The 19,008-nt window shown below is 34.3% G+C and overlaps 1 protein-coding gene across 6 annotated transcripts; it reads left to right on the plus strand.

Moving 5' to 3' along the window:
- The first annotated feature begins 11,105 nt into the window (after positions 1–11,105).
- LOC143051769 (AN1-type zinc finger protein 6-like) lies at positions 11,106–18,348 on the plus strand. Of its 6 annotated transcripts, none has more exons than XM_076224682.1 (5): positions 11,106–11,250; positions 13,524–13,781; positions 16,652–16,789; positions 17,060–17,158; positions 17,982–18,348. In XM_076224682.1, the coding sequence occupies exons 2-5, from the start codon at positions 13,541–13,543 to the stop codon at positions 18,128–18,130; spliced, it is 627 nt and encodes a 208-aa protein (XP_076080797.1). In that variant the 5' UTR covers positions 11,106–11,250; positions 13,524–13,540; the 3' UTR covers positions 18,131–18,348. The 6 variants fall into 6 exon arrangements, with proteins under 6 accessions (XP_076080797.1, XP_076080802.1, XP_076080798.1 ...); XM_076224687.1 differs by having other exon boundaries at positions 13,524–13,724; XM_076224683.1 differs by having other exon boundaries at positions 11,145–11,264.
- The last annotated feature ends 660 nt before the right edge of the window (positions 18,349–19,008 follow it).

Raw genomic sequence — 19,008 nt, forward strand, 5'->3', positions numbered from 1 at the left:
GAATTAGCGGCCAAAAAGGGGCCCAAATAAGCATTATTTTTGGTTTTTGCACCATAACTTTAGTATAAGTAAATAGAAATCTATGAAATTTAAACACAAGGTTTATGACCATAAAAGGAAGGTTGGGTTTGATTTTGGGAGTTTTGGTCCTAACAGTTTAGGAATAAGGCGCCCAAAGGGTCCAAAATTGAACTTTGTGTGATTTCATCAAAAATTGAATAATTGGGGTTCTTTGATATGCCGAATCTAACTATGTATGTAGATTCTTAATTTTTGGTCCCGTTTTCAAATTGGTCTACATTAAGGTCCAAAGGGTCCAAAATTAAACTTAGTTTGATTTTAACAAAAATTGAATCCTTGGGGTTCTTTGATATGCTGAATGTAAAAATGTACTTAGATTTTTAATTATTGGCCTAGTTTTCAAGTTGGTCCAAATGGGGGTCCAAAATTAAACTTTGTTTGATTTCATCAAAAATTGAATAAATGGGTTCTTTGATATGCCAAATCTAACTGTGTATGTAGATTCTTAATTTTTGGTCCAGTTTTCAAATTGGTCTACATTAAGGTCCAAAGGGTCCAAAATTAAACTACGTTTGATTTTAACAAAAATTAAATTCTTGGGCTTATTTGATATGCTTTATCTAAATATGTACTTTGATTTTTGATTATGGGCCCAGTTTTCAAGTTGGTCCAAATCAGGATTCCATATCAAGTATTGTGCAATAGCAAGAAATTTTCAATTGCACAGTATTGCACAATAGCAAGAAATATCTAATTGCACAATATTGTGCAATAGCAATTAATTTTCAATTGGAGTTATCTTTCTTTGTATAGAATAGTAGTTGATAATATATGTTGGAAATTTGCCAGACATGACTATGATGTCATTTTCTATTTTTATTTGCCAATAACTTTATGTAAATAACTTCATTGGAAATTTGCCAATATAAAATGTTGCTGATGAAGCTTTTTTTCCTTATCTTATCTAAAATGTTTTTAGATAATGTATGTTGGACATTTGCCAGACATGACTATGATGTCATTTTCTATTTTTATTTGCCAATAACTTTATGTAAATAACTTCATTGGAAATTTGCCAATATAAAATGTTGCTGATGAAGTTTTTTTTATTGTTTTATACAATAAACAATGTATATTCACTTTTACTACCAACCAATCTTTACCATTCAGTGATAACAAGCACTTTATTTTACATTTTAATATTTTATGATGTATTTAAAAGAGTAGTTATTGTTGCAAACTCCATTAGAAATTTGAATTGATATCAGTTTTGGAAAAAGGGAAACGGGGATGTGAAAAAAAAGGGGGGGGGGTTTAAATTTTTCTCATTTCAGATTTCATAAATAAAAAGAAAATTTCTTCAAACATTTTTTTGAGAGGATTAATATTCAACAGCATAGTGAATTGCTCAAAGGCAAAAAAAAACTTTTAAGTTCATTAGACCACATTCATTCTGTGTCAGAAACCTATACTGTGTCAACTATTTAATTTTAGATCTAAAAAGTTTGAAGAAGAAATCTTTAATTGATTTGTAAAATCTTGACATTTGTTTTGTGTAAAAAAAACCCATGTAATGTCAAAAATTCAATCACAATCCAAATTCAGAGCTGTATCACGCTTGAATGTTTTGTCCATACTTGCCCCAACTGTTCAGGGTTCGACCTCTGCGGTCGTATAAAGCTGTGCCCTGCGGAGCACCTGGTTGGTTATTATCTTGAATACTATTATAGATAGAGATAAACTGTAACAGCAATAATGTTCAGCAAAGTAAGATCTACAAATAAGTCAAACATGTCCAAAATTGTCAGTCAACCCCTTAAGGAGTTATTGCCCTTTATAGTCAATATTGAACAACTTTTCGACATTTTTGTAACTTGTACAAAAATCTTCTTTTCTAAAACTATGGGCCAAATTTAATCAAACTTGGCCACAATCATTTCTAGGGTATCTATTAAAAAAAAGTGTCTAATGACCCCGCCTACCAACCAAGATGGCCGACATCAGTAAATACAGTAACAGGTGAGCGACACAGGCTCTTGAGAGCCTCTAGTTAAGTCTTCTTCTCTGAAACTACTAATATATTGTAACCAAAGTTGTTATAATTCATCTATAGGATGTCGTATATGGAATGAACATATTTTGCCCTGGTCTATCAACCAACTTGGTCATTGTGTCTAAAATTAGAAAATAGGACTCCAACTGAAATTTTGGCCAATATTATAAAAGTTATAGCATTTAGGTTTGTTGTATTTCATCTGTTGTCAGCAGGTTTTGGTAGTTTGTCATCTATTGACAGCAGGTTGGTAGTTTATCATCTGTTGTCAGCAGGTTTTGGTAGTTTGTCATCTATTGACAGCAGGTTGGTAGTTTGTCATCTGTTGTCAGCAGGTTGGTAGTTTGTCATCAGTTGTCAGTAGGTTGGTAGTTTGTCATCTATTGACAGCAGGTTTTGGTAGTTTGTCATCTTTTGTCAGCAGGTTGGTAGTTTGTCATCTGTTGTCAGCAGGTTGGTAGTTTATCATCTGTTGTCAGCAGGTTGGTAGTTTGTCATCTGTTGTCAGCAGGTTGGTAGTTTATCATCTGTTGTCAGCAGGTTGGTAGTTTGTCATCTGTTGTCAGCAGATTGTTTGTTTGCCATCTGTTGTCAGCAGGTTGGTAGTTTGTTCTCTGTTGTCAGCAGGTTGGTAGTTTGTCATCTTTTGACAGCAGGTTGGTAGTTTATCATCTGTTGTCAGCAGGTTGATAGTTTGTCATCAATTGACAGCAGGTAGGTAGTTTATCATCTGTTGTCAGCAGGTTGGTAGTTTGTCATCTGTTGTCAGCAGATTGTTTGTTTGCCATCTGTTGTCAGCAGGTTGGTAGTTTGTTCTCTGTTGTCAGCAGGTTTTGGTAGTTTGTCATCTATTGACAGCAGGTTGGTAGTTTATCATCTGTTGTCAGCAGGTTGGTAGTTTGTCATCTGTTGTCAGCAGGTTGGTAGTTTATCATCTGTTGTCAGCAGGTTGGTAGTTTGTCATCAGTTGTTGATAGTTTGTCATCTGTTGTCAGTAGGTTGGTATTTTGTTATCTGTTGTCAGCAGGTTGGTAGTTTGTCATCTGTTGTCAGCAGGTTTTGGTAGTTTGTCATCTATTGACAGCAGGTTGGTAGTTTATCATCTGTTGTCAGCAGGTTGGTAGTTTGTCATCTGTTGTCAGCAGGTTGGTAGTTTGTCATCAGTTGTCAGAAGTTTGTAGTTTGTCATCTGTAGTCACCAGGTTGGTAGTTAGTCATTTGTTGTCAGTAGGTTGGTAGTTTGTCATCTGTTGTCAGCAGGTTGGTAGTTTGTTATCTGTTATCAGAAGGTTGGTAGTTTGTCATCTGTTGTCAGTAGGTTGGTAGTTTGTCATCTGTTGTCAGCAGGTTGGTAGTTTGTCATCTGTTGTCAGCAGGTTGGTAGTTTGTCATCTGTTGTCAGCAGGTTGGTAGTTTGTCATCAGTTGTCAGTAGGTTGGTAGTTTGTCATCTGTTGTCAGCAGGTTTTGGTAGTTTGTCATCTATTGACAGCAGGTTGGTAGTTTATCATCTGTTGTCAGCAGGTTGGTAGTTTGTCATCTGTTGTCAGTTTGTTGGTAGTTTGTCAACAGGTTGGTAGTTTGTCATCTGTTGTCAGCAGGTTTTGGTAGTTTGTCATCTATTAACAGCAGGTTGGTAGTTTATCATCTGTTGTCAGCAGGTTGGTAGTTTGTCATCTGTTGTCAGTAAGTTGGTAGTTTGTCATCTGAAGTCAGTAAGTTGGTAGTTTGTCATCTGTTGTCAGCAGGTTGGTAGTTTGTTATTTGTTATCAGTAGGTTGGTAGTTTGCCATCAGTTATCAGTAGGTTGATAGTTTGTCATCTGTTGTCAGTAGGTTGGTAGTTTGTTATCTATTGTCAGAAGGTTGGTTGTTTGCCATCTGTTGTCAGCAGGTTGGTAGTTTGTTCTCTGTTATCAGAAGGTTGGTAGTTTGTCATCTGTTGTTGGCAGGTTGGTAGCTTGTAATCAGTTGTCAGTAGGTTGGTAGGTTGTCATCTATTGACAGCAGGTTGGTAGTTTGTCATCTGTTGTCAGTAGGTTGGTAGTTTGTCATTTGTTGTCAGTAGGTTGGTAGTTTGTCATCTGTTGTCAGTAGGTTGGTAGTTTGTTATCTGTTGTCAACAGGTTGGTAGTTTGTCATCTGTTGTCAGTAGGTTGGTAGTTTGTTATCTGTTGTCAGCATGTTGGTTGTTTATCATCTGTTGTCAGCAGGTTGGTTGTTTGTTATCTGTTGTCAGCAGGTTGGTAGTTTGTCATCAGTTGTCAGAAGTTTGTAGTTTGTCATCTGTAGTCAGCAGGTTGGTAGTTAGTCATTTGTTGTCAGTAGGTTGGTAGTTTGTCATCTGTTGTCAGGAGGTTGGTAGTTTGTTATCTGTTATCAGAAGGTTGGTAGTTTGTCATCTGTTGTCAGCAGGTATGTAGTTTGTTATCTGTTGAAAGCAGGTTGGTAGTTTGTCATCTGTTGTCAGCAGGTTTTGGTAGTTTGTCATCTATTGACAGCAGGTTGATAGTTTATCATCTGTTGTCAGCAGGTTGGTAGTTTGTCATCTGTTGTCAGTAAGTTGGTAGTTTGTCATCTGTAGTCAGCAGGTTTTGGTAGTTTGTCATCTATTGACAGCAGGTTGGTAGTTTGTCATCTGTTGTCAGCAGGTTGGTAGTTTGTCATCTGTTGTCAGCAGGTTGGTAGTTTGTCATCAGTTGTCAGTAGGTTGGTAGTTTGTCATCTGTTGTCAGCAGGTTTTGGTAGTTTGTCATCTATTGACAGCAGGTTGGTAGTTTATCATCTGTTGTCAGCAGGTTGGTAGTTTGTCATCTGTTGTCAGTTTGTTGGTAGTTTGTTATCAGTAGGTTGGTAGTTTGCCATCAGTTATCAGTAGGTTGATAGTTTGTCATCTGTTGTCAGTAGGTTGGTAGTTTGTCATCTGTTGTCAGAAGGTTGGTTGTTTGTCATCTGTTGTCAGAAGGTTGGTAGTTTGTCATCTGTTGTCAGCAGGTATGTAGTTTGTCATCTGTTGTCAGTAGGTTTGTAGTTTGTCATTTGTTGTCAGCAGGTTGGTAGTTTGCCATCAGTTATCAGTAGGTTGATAGTTTGTCATCTGTTGTCAGTAGGTTGGTAGTTTGTCATCTATTGTCAGAAGGTTGGTAGTTTGTCATCCGTTGTCAGAAGGTTGGTAGTTTGTCATCTGTTGTCAGCAGGTATGTAGTTTGTCATCTGTTGTCAGTAGGTTTGTAGTTTGTCATTTGTTGTCAGCAGGTTGATCGTTCGTCATAAGTGTCTATGATGACAGGGGAGTTAAAGGTATGTCAGCTTTTGCCAATACTTGCCTTCAATGTCTGTCATTTTAAAACACTTTCAAGATTTACTTCAACACCAAATTCTACAAATTACAAACATCAAGATACGACGTTGTAGGAGAACAATTACTGTCGAGAATCTGGGCTTTTTATAGTTCATGTTACAATGTACATTGTTTTTTTTGTTTGATGAATCGAAAATGTAAACCTAATCACTGAAGCAAATCGTGAATATAAGAGGAAAAGCCTTGGAATTTGCACATGAATTATTCTTACAGCATACAGACATTTTTTTTCAATTAAATTATATCATTTAAAATTTTGAACCCATCCACATTCCATTTTCATCATCTCAAACATAAGGCTGAATAAGAGTAATGTATGAACTGCCGATAAATGTTATTCTTCAAAAACACTGCAACAGTCAAACGGCTTTCTATGAAACTTAATTAAAAAGACTACATAAAATTGAGAAAGAAAATGGGGAATGTGTCAAAGCGACAACAACCCGACCATAGAGCAGACAACAGCCGAAGGCCACCAATGGGTCTTCAATGTAGCAAAAATTCCCGCACCCGTAGGTGTCCTTCAGCTGGCCCCTAAAAATATGTATACTAGTACAGTGATAATGGACGTCATACTAAACTCCGAATTATACACAAGAAACTAAAATTAAAAATCATACAAGACGAACAAAGGCCAGAGGCTCCTGACTTGGAACAGGCGCAAAATTGCGGCGGGATTAAACATGTTTATGAGATCTCAACCCTCCCCTATACCTCTAGCCAATGTAGAAAAGTAATATATACAAACTCAATCTCCAATGTCAATGAGACAGCAGCACATCGACACAAACAACCGAACGACATCTAAATGTAAAAGTGAGCAATAGACATGCGTTTATTCATTATGTCAGGCTGAGTCGAGTAGCAACATGAAATACTATAAATAAACTCATCATATATATATATATATATATATATATACCAACATTGAGAAATTTTGTATTTTCGCAAGACGTACGTTTCGTCTACAAATGACTCTTTACTGACGCTTGGATCAAAAACATGATAAGGAAGCCAAATAACCGTTTCCCTATAGTTTAATCATGAGTTAAACAGCAGCATATTACATCTAAAGAAAATGACACACATTGATATTCAACCGTAAGAAAATTAACATTTCTCATCATTCTCTAATTTTTTCAGGGCTGTTCAAATCAAACATGAAATACTATTTATTCATCAGTTATTACAAATCCATCTGGTACGTGTCTGGTTGAATTCAAGGCCGGTACGCGTCCTTTGGGAAGTTTGCCGTGCTTCTACAATTGCAAAGCCAGAACTTGGTGTATACTTTCCGCCTTCTTCGTTGACAACACCGAATATTTCATTTATTTTAGAAAAATTTACATCATCAAAGGGAAATTTCAGTTTACTTATCATCTAAATGTTCATCTTAACATAAAAAAAACACGTACATTCACAATATCTACGTGTTGTCTAAATTTCGGTACCACGATTTCCCGAGAAATACAAGAAAAACATTATATCCCCCCCAAAAAAAAGATATATCCCGAGAAAAAGACTTTTTATGGTGTTATGCTACTTTTTATAGTGTTATACTACATTTAACAATATTAAAGAATATTAATTAAAGATATTACTCGTTTTTATTCAATAAAAGTGCAATTTCATTTCAAAAATTCGATTAGTATGATTTGTTACGTATGCAAATTCCTTGTTAATACAAAATACTAAATTTTCCCAAATTTTGTTCATCAAAGAAATACGAAGACAATGCATGGCTTGGTATTATTTTAGTAACACTTGCAAATAAAAAAGTAATTTACGATTTTGGTGCTTGTTCTTCCAAAAAAATGATTTCTGCAAAAAAAGTTGACCGGACGGAATCTTGTATTTCTCGGGAAATCGTGGTACCCTCTAAATTTGGGGGTTAAATTTGACGCTATTTTTCAGAGCCTGTTCAATTATTAAGACTTCTTGTCACGCTCAAAAATGAAATTAGAATAGCTGTTACTGTGGATCTTCTGAAGATTAGTATTAAAGCGAATTGGCCACTATTGCATCTGTGACAAGGTTTGTATTAATGTCCCATATACGGGTAGTATTAAGCCATAAGGCAACCACCATTTGATTTTTGGAAGAGAAAATGGGGGGGGGGGGGGGTAATGGATTTTTTTTGGAAAAAAGTTTGTTTCCAGTTATTGGAGAAAAATGTTTGTTTCACCCCAAGGATTTGTAAAGTGAGACTATACAAATCCTTGTTCACTCTCAACTGCCACTATATATGTAATGCTAAAATTGAAAGAAAAAAATTGTTTTCGACTCGTCGCCAAAAAAATAAATAGTTTGTCCGGGGGAAAAATCCATAGTCCCCCCCCCCCCCCCCTGAGAATCAAATCAAATGTTTTCTAGTCATTCGGCAATCCTCGGTAGAATCCGCTACTCTCCTTCTGAGGGTACGGAATCGGCCGAGTTGAGACGAATGGTTTTCTAGTCTGTTGCCGTCCGTCAGTCGTTCGATCCGTCCTATAATATCTATAGGGTCATGTTGTTTGTTAGGGTAGCCTATATTAAATTACAATCACGTCAACTTTGAAACTATATAGGCTACACATTCATTTTGACTTGTTGTATTTTGGTTTTGTTGTTGTTGGTGGTTTTTTTAATTTTTTTAATATATACATGTATATGGGAAAAAGCTGACAAAAAATCTTTGGACTCTTTTTTTAATTCAGTAATGAAGATAGTTGATATACGTATTCAACATTTTAAAGAACATTTTACTATAAACAATAACAACAATAAACCTATTTCTCGTATCAAACATAAACTAAAAGAACTAGCCAAGGAATTTGTTTTTGTCCCGGCAGATAAAGCTGCTAATAATATTATTATTGTTTGACGTAATTTTTTACATTGAGGTTCTGAAAAAGGAAATCACCAATTCACCAACATTCCAACTTACTCCATTTTCAGAAAACGAAATCTGTAACAAACATAAACTTTTAGGCACCGCTTTACAAGCAGAGCCAAATACAATGAAAGTCCCAACTATGTATTGGCTTCCGAAGCTACACAAAACCCCTTACAAATATAGACTTATTTCGTCTTCAAGCCATTGTTCAACTACTAAATTGTCTATTCTTCTTACCAGCACACTTGGTACAATTAAAAACCTGATAATAAATTGTTCAAATAAGGCCTTCGAAAATAGTGGAATAAATTACTTTTGGAGTGTCAAGAACTCGTTGGAAGTACTTGATAAATTGCATGCTTATATTGGTGATTTTGAATCTGTTCAGAGTTTTGATTTTTCTACCCTGTATACCACATTGCCTCACATTCTCATTAAGAAAAAATTCACACACCTAATTAAATGGGCATTCAAAAAATCAGAATGTGAATATATATGTTCAAACTCTTTTAGGTCATTTTTTAGTAGCAATAAACAAAAAAACTATGTTAATTGGACATGCTTTGATACTATATATGCCCTTGAATTTTTACTAGATAACATTTTTGTTCGCTTTGGGGATTCCGTATATCGTCAGATTATCGGAATTCCAATGGGGACTAACTGTGCACCACTTATTGCGGACCTGTTTTTGTATTGTTATGAGTTACAATTTATGACAAAAATAAGCAAAGACCCATCGAAACAACATCTGATAAACAAATTTAATAATACTTTTAGATATTTGGATGATATTTTGGCTCTCAATAATGACGACTTCAGTATGTATATTAATGAAATTTATCCTGTTGAACTTACTTTAAATAAAGCTAATACTAACAATGACCACTGCCCTTTTCTCGATCTTGATATCTATATCACTAATGGAAAGCTGAATACTAAAATTTATGATAAAAGGGATGATTTTTCATTTCCTATCGTTAATTATCCGTTTTTAGATGGTGACGTTCCCTTGTCACCATCTTACGGTGTTTATATATCTCAACTTGTACGATTCGCTCGTGTATGTAACAATGTTTTAGATTTTAACGAGAGAAATTTATGTATTACTGAAAAATTATTACACCAGGGTTTTCGATATCACAAACTAGTAAAAACATTTACTAAATTTTATCATCGGTATAAAGACATCATTCGTAAATATAGCTCAACATGCAGACTTCTAATACGTTCAGGTATTTCACATCCAATTTTTTATGGTAATATTCTTTATAAAGCACAAAGGTGTCAGTATTCACCTCAGAAACTTACAAAACCTTTGAATAGACTTATTAAGAAGGGATATAATTACGATACTGTTGTCAAGTCATTAAAGATTGCATATTTTGGCGTTAATATTGAGTCACTGATAAGGTCTTTGCATCGGAACTAAACACATTTATTCTAAAAACAGTTGTTGGCATGACACGGGTTATGTTCTTCTCATATATGTTATGATGGTATGATACTAAACCCCTAACGGGAAGGATTGTGCCTGATGTTCATATGATGAAATCATAATCTTTCAGTCAGTTTAGTTGAAGTCTGGAGCTGGCATGTCAGTTATAACTGCTAGTAGTCTGTTGTTATTTATGTATTATTGTCATTTTGTTTATTTTCTTTGGTTACATCTTCTGACATCAGACTCGGATTTCTCTTGAACTGAATTTTAATGTGCGTATTGTTATGCGTTTACTTTACTACATTGGTTAGAGGTATAGGGGGAGGGTTGAGATTTCACAAACATGTTTAACCCCGCCGCATTTTTGCGCCTGTCCCAAGTCAGGAGCCTCTGGCCTTTGTTAGTCTTGTATTATTTTAATTTTAGTTTCTTGTGTACAATTTGGAAATTAGTATGGCGTTCATTATCACTGGACTAGTATATATTTGTTTAGGGGCCAGCTGAAGGGCGCCTCCGGGTGCGGGAATTTCTCGCTACATTGAAGACCTGTTGGTGACCCTCTGCTGTTGTTTTTTATTTGGGCGGGTTGTTGTCTCTTTGACACATTCCCCATTTCCATTCTCAATTCTATATATATATGAGGGGGAGGACAGGGGGTACCCTTCTCCCTTCTCCCATCCCTCTTCTCCTTTCTCCTACCCCGTTCTCCTTTCTCCCATTAGAATAAAACATCTCCTTTTGAGATATTTTTTCTTGAAATATTAGAAATTTTTTTAAAAGGAGAGATATTTTATTTTTTCTCCTTTCTCCAACTTTTTCTCCCTTCTCCCAGCCTTCCTCTCCTTTCTCCTATCCCCTTTCTCCCTGTCTCCCTTACTCCTGTCCTCCCCCTCATATATGCCAAATTTAATAGGCATTTGAAACATAACTTATATAGTTTGCGTTTCAAATGAATACTACAATGTGATATTTTAAGCGAGTCATACTGTCCTATGGATATATTCTTGTTTTTATTCGATTTTTTTTTTCTATCCAAGAATAGTTTTATAACAAGCTAGAATATTAAATGAAATATAAAGTCTTAAAGAAATGAAAAAACCCAACAATTTGGAACAACACTTTCAAACCTAACAAATAGGTTAACATTACATTCTCGAAGTATTTTTGAACAGATATACACATCCTGTTATTTTGGGTTTCTTTGTTTATATTACCTTTTCCTCTTTCGTTTAAAAAATTAATTCCAGAATAGTCGAAATAGTGAGTCGGAAATTCGTTTGTGTTTATTTATAGAATTGTGACTAAAAATAGATGACACATTTCCAGGGTGTATCCCGTACGTCATTCCTTTATGCCTCCTTTTGGAAGAGGAATCGGCCAATAGAGTAATTCAATTCGCGTCACGTGATAACAATAATAAGAGGGTGACACATTGAGGATAAAAGTCTACACGTAACAGAGAGAACATCTTAAAAAATTCAAGTAAAACAGATACCTCCAGGTTTGAAAATTAATGTGTGTAGTATTGATATATTAATCTCTGAATTGAGTATAACAAACATAATGTTTTTCACCATTATTAACCGCAATCAATGAAAAAAGGCCACAATGTAATAACAAGGTCGCCATTTTGATATCAGAAATACCAAACAAACAATGAAAAGGGTGGGTCGATGAAGAGATTCCCTGAACCAGCAGACAAAATAAGCAGAAGAAGGAACACAATTATCAATTTTGAGGATTTACAGGAGGTAAACTGAACGTTTTCGTATAAGGAAAGGACATAATTGTCCCGGAAATGGTCGTCAAACGTTCAATATTGCTTTATCATGAAGCATCGCATAATCTGATCATTCATTCCAGGAGTGAAAATTTCCATCAATCAAATTATTGAATAATGTTCATGTTCTAAAAATAAATGGTTACTTTATATCAATCTTGTTTACTCCATATTTGTTATAAATTAAACTGTAAACAGGTGATGTAATCTTTAAAAATTTAACAAGACAAAAACAGCTGATCAACAGGAACAAAGATGTTGTTGTAAATACATGTATTTATGTTATATCTGCATCTATTGGTTGTATACATACTCTATAAACACTTGAGTGACTTAACTGTAGCCATTTACCAATCATATTTTAGTCTATTCCCAACTTGTTTATATAAAAAAAAAATTGGGGGGGGGGGGGGTAATCAACAAGAGTGTAGACAATGATGGTGTAAGTATTTGAGTACTTGTATGTGTAAAGTTCACGAAAAAGTCATGAAAAAATACTTCCATTCTACAACTAGATTATTCCTGTCCATTTTAAGTTGTTCCCTTTGTGTTTATTTTTGCATGAACAAAATAGACTTATGAATTACGATCGTCATAATAATGATAGGTGAACAGATTGATAATTACACCACAACAATCTTTGCAAAAAATATTATTCTGCAAATGAATGGGATAAAATTTTGCAGTATATATATGAAAACAGATAAAAGTTTCCAAATTCAGGCTTTATCTATTTATAAGTAGCACAGACAAGTAAAAATACTGGTTACCTCTTCTGATGAATTATCTGTCCTGTACCAGTATTTAATGTGGATTGACTGATAATAGCAGGGCTTCCAAAACGGTCATATATATTCTGGTCATTTGTATAATATCCGGTAAAAGTCTGACTGGGCAAAGCATGAAACGGTCATCTACTTTTTAGTATTCAAGGCTTTTTCAGTCATTTTAATATAATTCACTATCTTTTTGACCCAACCTTTTGCCTTTATATATAATTAACATCCACACATTTCCGGTCATAAAAGTGACATGATAATTAATTACTATCAAAACAACCCCTACTTCAATACTTTCTAATTTTAATCAAGCCTAATTAGTTGTTGGACAGCTGAAATCTACCTGTTCAAGTGGCAGGTAAACTACTTTCAGTACCGGACATCGTATAAATTGATCGGTCTATTGATTTAGTCCAATAGATTAAGATTCTAAGAAATTAGTTTATCAACATGATTTGTTGAAAAATTTAAAAAGGTTTCAAATGAAAAATCTTCAGAACTACTATCATGGATTCGTATGAACTAGAACATGTGTGCGCATGTGCACAGGTGGGAAATTTAATTATGCATCCTACATTTCTTCAAAAATGCTAAAATTATCATTGATACCTGTATCTAACGTTAATTTCAAGTATTTTGTTGAAGATATAACGTGGAAAGAGCTTCTTCACTCAGTCGTGCTTTGTAAACGTACACAGATTTTACGTATCCGTTTATGGTCCATGTTTTACCATTGTCAAGTCAATATCTGGTTTTAAGAAAATATGAGTTTAAAAATGAAAGTAAAATTTTGACAATGTCATTTTGCACAAATAAAGAGTCTAAGGCAGATATGAACATGCTGATGTGCACACTTTGAATGATGCACTGCCAATTTAACAGTTTACACCCGAACATCAAATTCATATCAAAGTAAAGTTTAAAATCTTTTTTTTTTTTAATCTAATGTCAATCATTGGAATGGCCATCTATTGACCATAATTGCCTTTTGTGACTACTTAAGTCTTAAGGGATTAAAATCAGATATAAAATGTCCGGCTGGCTCAAATATTTTTTGGAAGCCCTGGATAATAGCGATAGCAAGGTTATCCATACAGCATATACAAATGTACAGTATCGGTTGTTGATATTCTATGATTTCTATGATTGATTGCTGTTTTGCACCACGTTCTTTATTCAATGATTGGTGATGTTAACGCCACTTTTATTTTGCAGGAGGATCTTGTTGAGTCATGTCGTCTATGGAACAGAATGGTAATCAAAATCTTCCATCAGTCGTATTGTGCAAAGCTGGCTGTGGTTTTTATGGTAACGATGCATTTGACGGAATGTGTTCAAAGTGTTATAAAGATGTCCTAAATCGGAAACAAAATTCATCACCAGTGAGTGGACGTATGAGTCCCCCGTCGATGTCAGGTGAGACAGAGACAACTGTAACCAGTGTGACTTCATCGCTGTCACAAACTTCTATAGGTAATACACCTTGCACTCCTCTCTTCGCTCTGGAATTAATGAAACAAGTATTTTCTCTAGCTCTTCAAGCTCATTACTTGGACATGTATACCTGCCGACTTTCATGATTTAGACATGAATTATAATTTGACCCCTTGTCCTCATTCCCTCACGATTGTAAAAAAAAATAAAAAAAAACAACATCAAATTTCTAACCTTTTTGCTCATAACAGGGACATGGGTAAAAGTCCTCTGTCGATGTCAGATGAGACAGAGACAAGTGTAACCAGTGTGACTTCATCGCTGTCACAAACTTCTATAGGTAATACACCTTGCACTCCTCTTTCTATTCGCTAATTTGGCTTTGGAATGAAATGAGCAATTTCTCTAGCTCTTCAAGCTCATTACTTGGACATGTATACCAGCCAACTTTCATGATTTAGGCATGAATTATATAATTTGACCCCTTGTCCTGATTCCACGCTCGCGATTGTTAAAAAAATATTCTAAATATGGAATCAGTATTTTCTCCCCCATTTTTGTCGAGCCTTCGACTTTAGTCGAAAAAGCGAGACTAAGCGATCCTACATTCCGTCGTCGTCGGCATCGGCGGCGTCAACAAATATTCACTCTGTGGTTAAAGTTTTTGAAATTTTAATAACTTTCTTAAACTATACTGGATTTCTACCAAACTTTGACAGAAGCTTGTTTATGATCATAAGGTAGTATCCAAAAGTAAATTTTGTAAAAATAAAATTCCATTTTTTCCGTATTTTACTATAAATGGACTTAGTTTTTTCTGCGAGGAAACAAAACATTCACTCTGTAGTTAAAGTTTTTAGAATTTTAATAACTTTCTCAAACTATCCTGGGTTTGTACTAAACTTGCACAGAAGCTTGTTTATGATCATAAGATAATATCCAGAAGTAAATTTTGAAAAAATAAAATTCCATTTTTTCCATATTTTACTTATAAATGGACTTAGTTTTTTCTGCGGAGAAACATTACATTCACTCTGTGGTTAAAGTTTTTAGAACTTTCTTAAACTATCCTGGGTTTGTACCAAATTTGGACAGAAGCTTGTTTATGATCATAAGATAGTATCCAGAAGTAAATTTTGTAAATAAATAAATCCATTTTTTCCATATTTTACTTTTAAATGGACTTAGTTTTTCTCCAGGGAACCATTACATTCACTCTGTGGTTAAAGTTTTAAAAATTTTAATAACTTTCTTAAACTATCCTGGGTTTGTACCAAACTTGGACAGAAGCTTATTTATGATCATAATATTGTATCCAGAAGTAAAATTTGTAAAAAGATTACTCAGTTTTTTCTGTAATTTACTTTTAAATGGACTTAGATTTTCTTGCAATCATAAAATAGTACATGTAACAAGAGGAATATTTTTATTGATTTTTTCCCTCATTGTTGTTGAGTCTGCAATTTACAGCAAAAATAGGCGAGACACTGGGTTCCGCGGAACCCTTACAAATTTTTCTCATAACTGGGACCCTGGGGAAAAGTCCTCCGTCGATGTCAGGTGAGACAAAGACAACTGTAACTTCATCGCTTTCACAAACTTCTATAGGTAATACACCTTGCACTCCTCTCTCTTCGCTAATTTGGCTTTGGAATGAAATGAGCAATTTCTCTAGCTCTTCGAGCTCATTACTTGGACATGTATACCTGCCGACTTTCATGATTTAGGCATGAATTATATGATTCGACCCCTTGTCCTGATTCCACGCTCACGATTGTTAAAAAATATTCAAAAAAAGGAATCAGTAATTTCTCCCCCATTTTGCTCCTAACTGGGACACTGGGGAAAAGTCCTCCGTCAATGTCAGGTGAGACAAAGACAACTGTAACAAACTTCTATAGGTTATACTCCTCTCTCTTTGTTTATTTTGCTTTGGAATGAAACGAGTGGTTTCTCTAGCTCTGAGCTCATTAATTTAGTACTATAACATTCTAACCTACCAACTTTTGTGATTGTAGGCATGAATTACATGAATTTGAACCTTTTGTCCTGATTCCACCCTCACGAAAGTAAAAAATATTAAAAAAAAATGGAACTGCAATTTCTTAGCCATATAACTCATAACTGGGTCATGCAAAAAAAGTCTGTCGATGTCAGGTGAGAGAGACAACTATATTTAAAACAAACTTCTGTATGTAATGCACCTTGCTTTGTCTGTCTTCCCTAATTTGGCTTTGAAATGAAACAAGAAATTTCTCTAGCTCTGAGGGCACTACTCGGTCATATACAGCTTTTTTTAACTTCAAGAATGAAATATGAGATCTGTTTGAAGATATAATCATGATAATATCAGACAATTAAAGCATCATTGATAATAATTTAATTTTGGATGTTACATGTCTTCTGATTGGCTGACGTTATTTTGTTATCAGCCCATAGACATAATTTAGTCATGTGAACGTGACCTCATAAACTTTTTATCATGGTTTTCAACGGTTTAAAATGGAATTTAGAATTAAATTATAAGAAATGACTGTAAGATTTTTTCTGTCTATTCAAAATAACATAAAAAATATGGTGCACACTGTTAAATAGCCCGCTACACGCGTTATTCAGTGTGCACCAAATTTTTTATGTAATTTCTTCATAGACAGAAAAAATATTACAGTCATTCCTTAAATAATAAATTATTTTAAAAGATAGTCCTGTGAGATAAATAATTGGACACAGAGGGTCTTAACAGACCTGTTCAGGTATGGGGAATTCAACAATCTTTAAGCATGTCCCAAGAAACATCAGAACAAAGGAATTATCACAATTTATAAATTTTATAGCAAAATTCTATCAGATACAACATTTTTTACCAGACTGTGAAAATGTCTATAGAATATTTTTATGTTTTTTTATAGGATCACAGGAAACACTAAAAGATAGTGTTTTAATGACATCAATGTCTTCTCCCAGTGTAGAAACAGCCACACCAACTGTTTCCCTGCCAAGTACGAGTCAAACCAAGGAGGAAGATAAAGAAGAGGAAGGGGCAACAGGTAACAAAACAATACAGTACAAACATATTTCAGGGTCCTCACTGAAGGATATTTGAACTCCAGTCCAAGTACTAGCAAATTTTGACCATGGCCAGACAATCACTGATTGAAACAGTGAATAGATGAAATTTTATTGCAAGTAATTTAGGATTTCAGCATCTGTGACAAAAAATGACTAGAAAATGAAATCAAATTTAGATAATAGACATATTATTAAGCTCAAAGCTCAAACATAAATTACCTTATTATCGATTATATGAACTTTTTTAGGTGGAGATGACCCAGCAGAAAGCTCTTTACCATCAGATGATAAGAAAACACCAAAGAAAAATAGATGTCATACTTGTAAAAAGAAGGTTGGACTTACAGGTAAATGATGAATTGTGCTTATTGAGAATATATTGACTTGCATGAGCTAGATTTCTATCCAACGACACTCATTTTACACATGTTAAAAAAATGTTTCAGATATCTGGAAACCTTTAGCCTTTTTAACAACAGCAGTTTAAAAACAAAGTCAAGAAAACATAGGCTAAAAGTTTTATGGATATATATATATATATCTGAAACATTATAGGTCAAAGTACAATGTACAGTCTTGAAAACTAAGCCTTGGCTCACATTAAACAGCAAGCCATACAGGGCACCGAAAATGTCTGGAGTTAAATCATTAAAACAGGAAAACCAATATTTTAATCTAAACAAAAAAAGAGAAACAAATATGAACCACATCAACAAAAGACAACCACTGAACATCAGGTTCCTGACTTGGAACAGGTGCAAACAAATGTGGCGGGTTAAAAGGTTTAATAGGTACCAACCTTCACCCTTACCTAAAACAATAGTGTAACATCACAAAGTACATGTATCTAAAACAATAACTAAACCAAGTGAAGGTACATTGCACAAATAGAATTGATCTATAACCAACTAATAAACTAAAAGGTGATATGTTAATATCAGAAAGACAACCAAAACCTTTCACAAAATGCCACCAAATAAAATAACGTAAACAGGTAAATTTATATTTTTTGTTGTCTGTCATAAACATTAATTCCTAACTTAGAACAGGTTGAAACAACTGCAGTAGGTTTAAATGTTATGATAGTCTTCAACCTTCACCCTAACCTAAAACAAAAGTGTTACATCAGAAACGCTATAATATATATATGTTTTTTTTCATTTTTCTCAGGTTTTCCCTGTAGATGTGGAGGACTATATTGCAGTACCCACAGATATTCAGATAAGCATGATTGTAACTTTAACTATAAAGAGATGGCACAGGAACATATAAGGAAACAAAACCCTGTCGTTGTCGCTTCCAAAATTCAGAAGATTTAAAGACTTTGTGATAAAATTATACGTGTTTTCATCATGTCAGGAGTAAATTACAGTCAGTTCAAACGAACCTTGCAAATTTTATATTTTTTGTCGATTATGTGTGATAAAATTATATACGATGTCTTGCTAAGTATTTACTATTGTATTAAATAGACGATTTATTCAGTGCTTTTAATTATATTTGCGTTTTTTTTCTAATAATGTTTAAAATTTGAAAATGTAGACCTTATTTGCAATGTGTGTTTGAAGTGGGTGTAATCAACAATGCAAAAAGTGAATATATATTTATCGACAACCATTACAGAATTACGAAGTCAAGATGTGGTTTTTTTTTTGTTATTTATTTACCCTTGTTAATTAAATAAACACACAATATATGCAGTCAGAGCTCTGACATAAACAAGTCAGAATAAAATGACTTTTTCAAGTCAGAAAATGTTTTGACATTCTGACCTGTACAGGTCAATTTTTGTTTTGCGTAGTTTTCCATCGAGTCCGTCAAACCAGAAGATATTTTGAATTTGCCGCCGATCTAAGACACATACGATCACGTGGTTTTTTGCGAGAGATCACGTGTTTGAGAGTCGTTGTTTTGGGAGTTTCTCGAACGAGAAGTTATTGAAAATATAGTGATTATTTACGTTTTTTTATTGAAAATCTAGGTCAATGTGGTCATTTTCAGAAGGTAATACATATTACCTCCGTATTTTCATGGCCATTTTAATATTTTTTGCGTGTGAAGAAGGTCTTTGCAAGTGATTTTGTTGCTGTTTCATGAAGGCGCGTGACCTGTAAATACGGACGCGTGGCCTTTGAGATGACCTGGTGTCTGACAATTCTGACTTGTTCAGGTCAGAAAATGTTGTTATGATAATGAA

Source organism: Mytilus galloprovincialis, chromosome 11, assembly GCF_965363235.1.
Source record: "Mytilus galloprovincialis chromosome 11, xbMytGall1.hap1.1, whole genome shotgun sequence".
NCBI lineage: Eukaryota > Metazoa > Mollusca > Bivalvia > Mytilida > Mytilidae > Mytilus > Mytilus galloprovincialis.

Excerpts from the sequence above, each read along its gene's own strand:
- LOC143051769 (XM_076224682.1), top strand. The coding sequence starts at position 13,541 with ATGTCGTCTATGGAACAGAATGGTAATCAAAATCTTCCATCAGTCGTA. Across the intron at positions 13,782-16,651 it reads GCTGTCACAAACTTCTATAG|GATCACAGGAAACACTAAAA; the intron begins GTAATACACCTT and ends GTTTTTTTATAG. Across the intron at positions 16,790-17,059 it reads AGAAGAGGAAGGGGCAACAG|GTGGAGATGACCCAGCAGAA; the intron begins GTAACAAAACAA and ends GAACTTTTTTAG.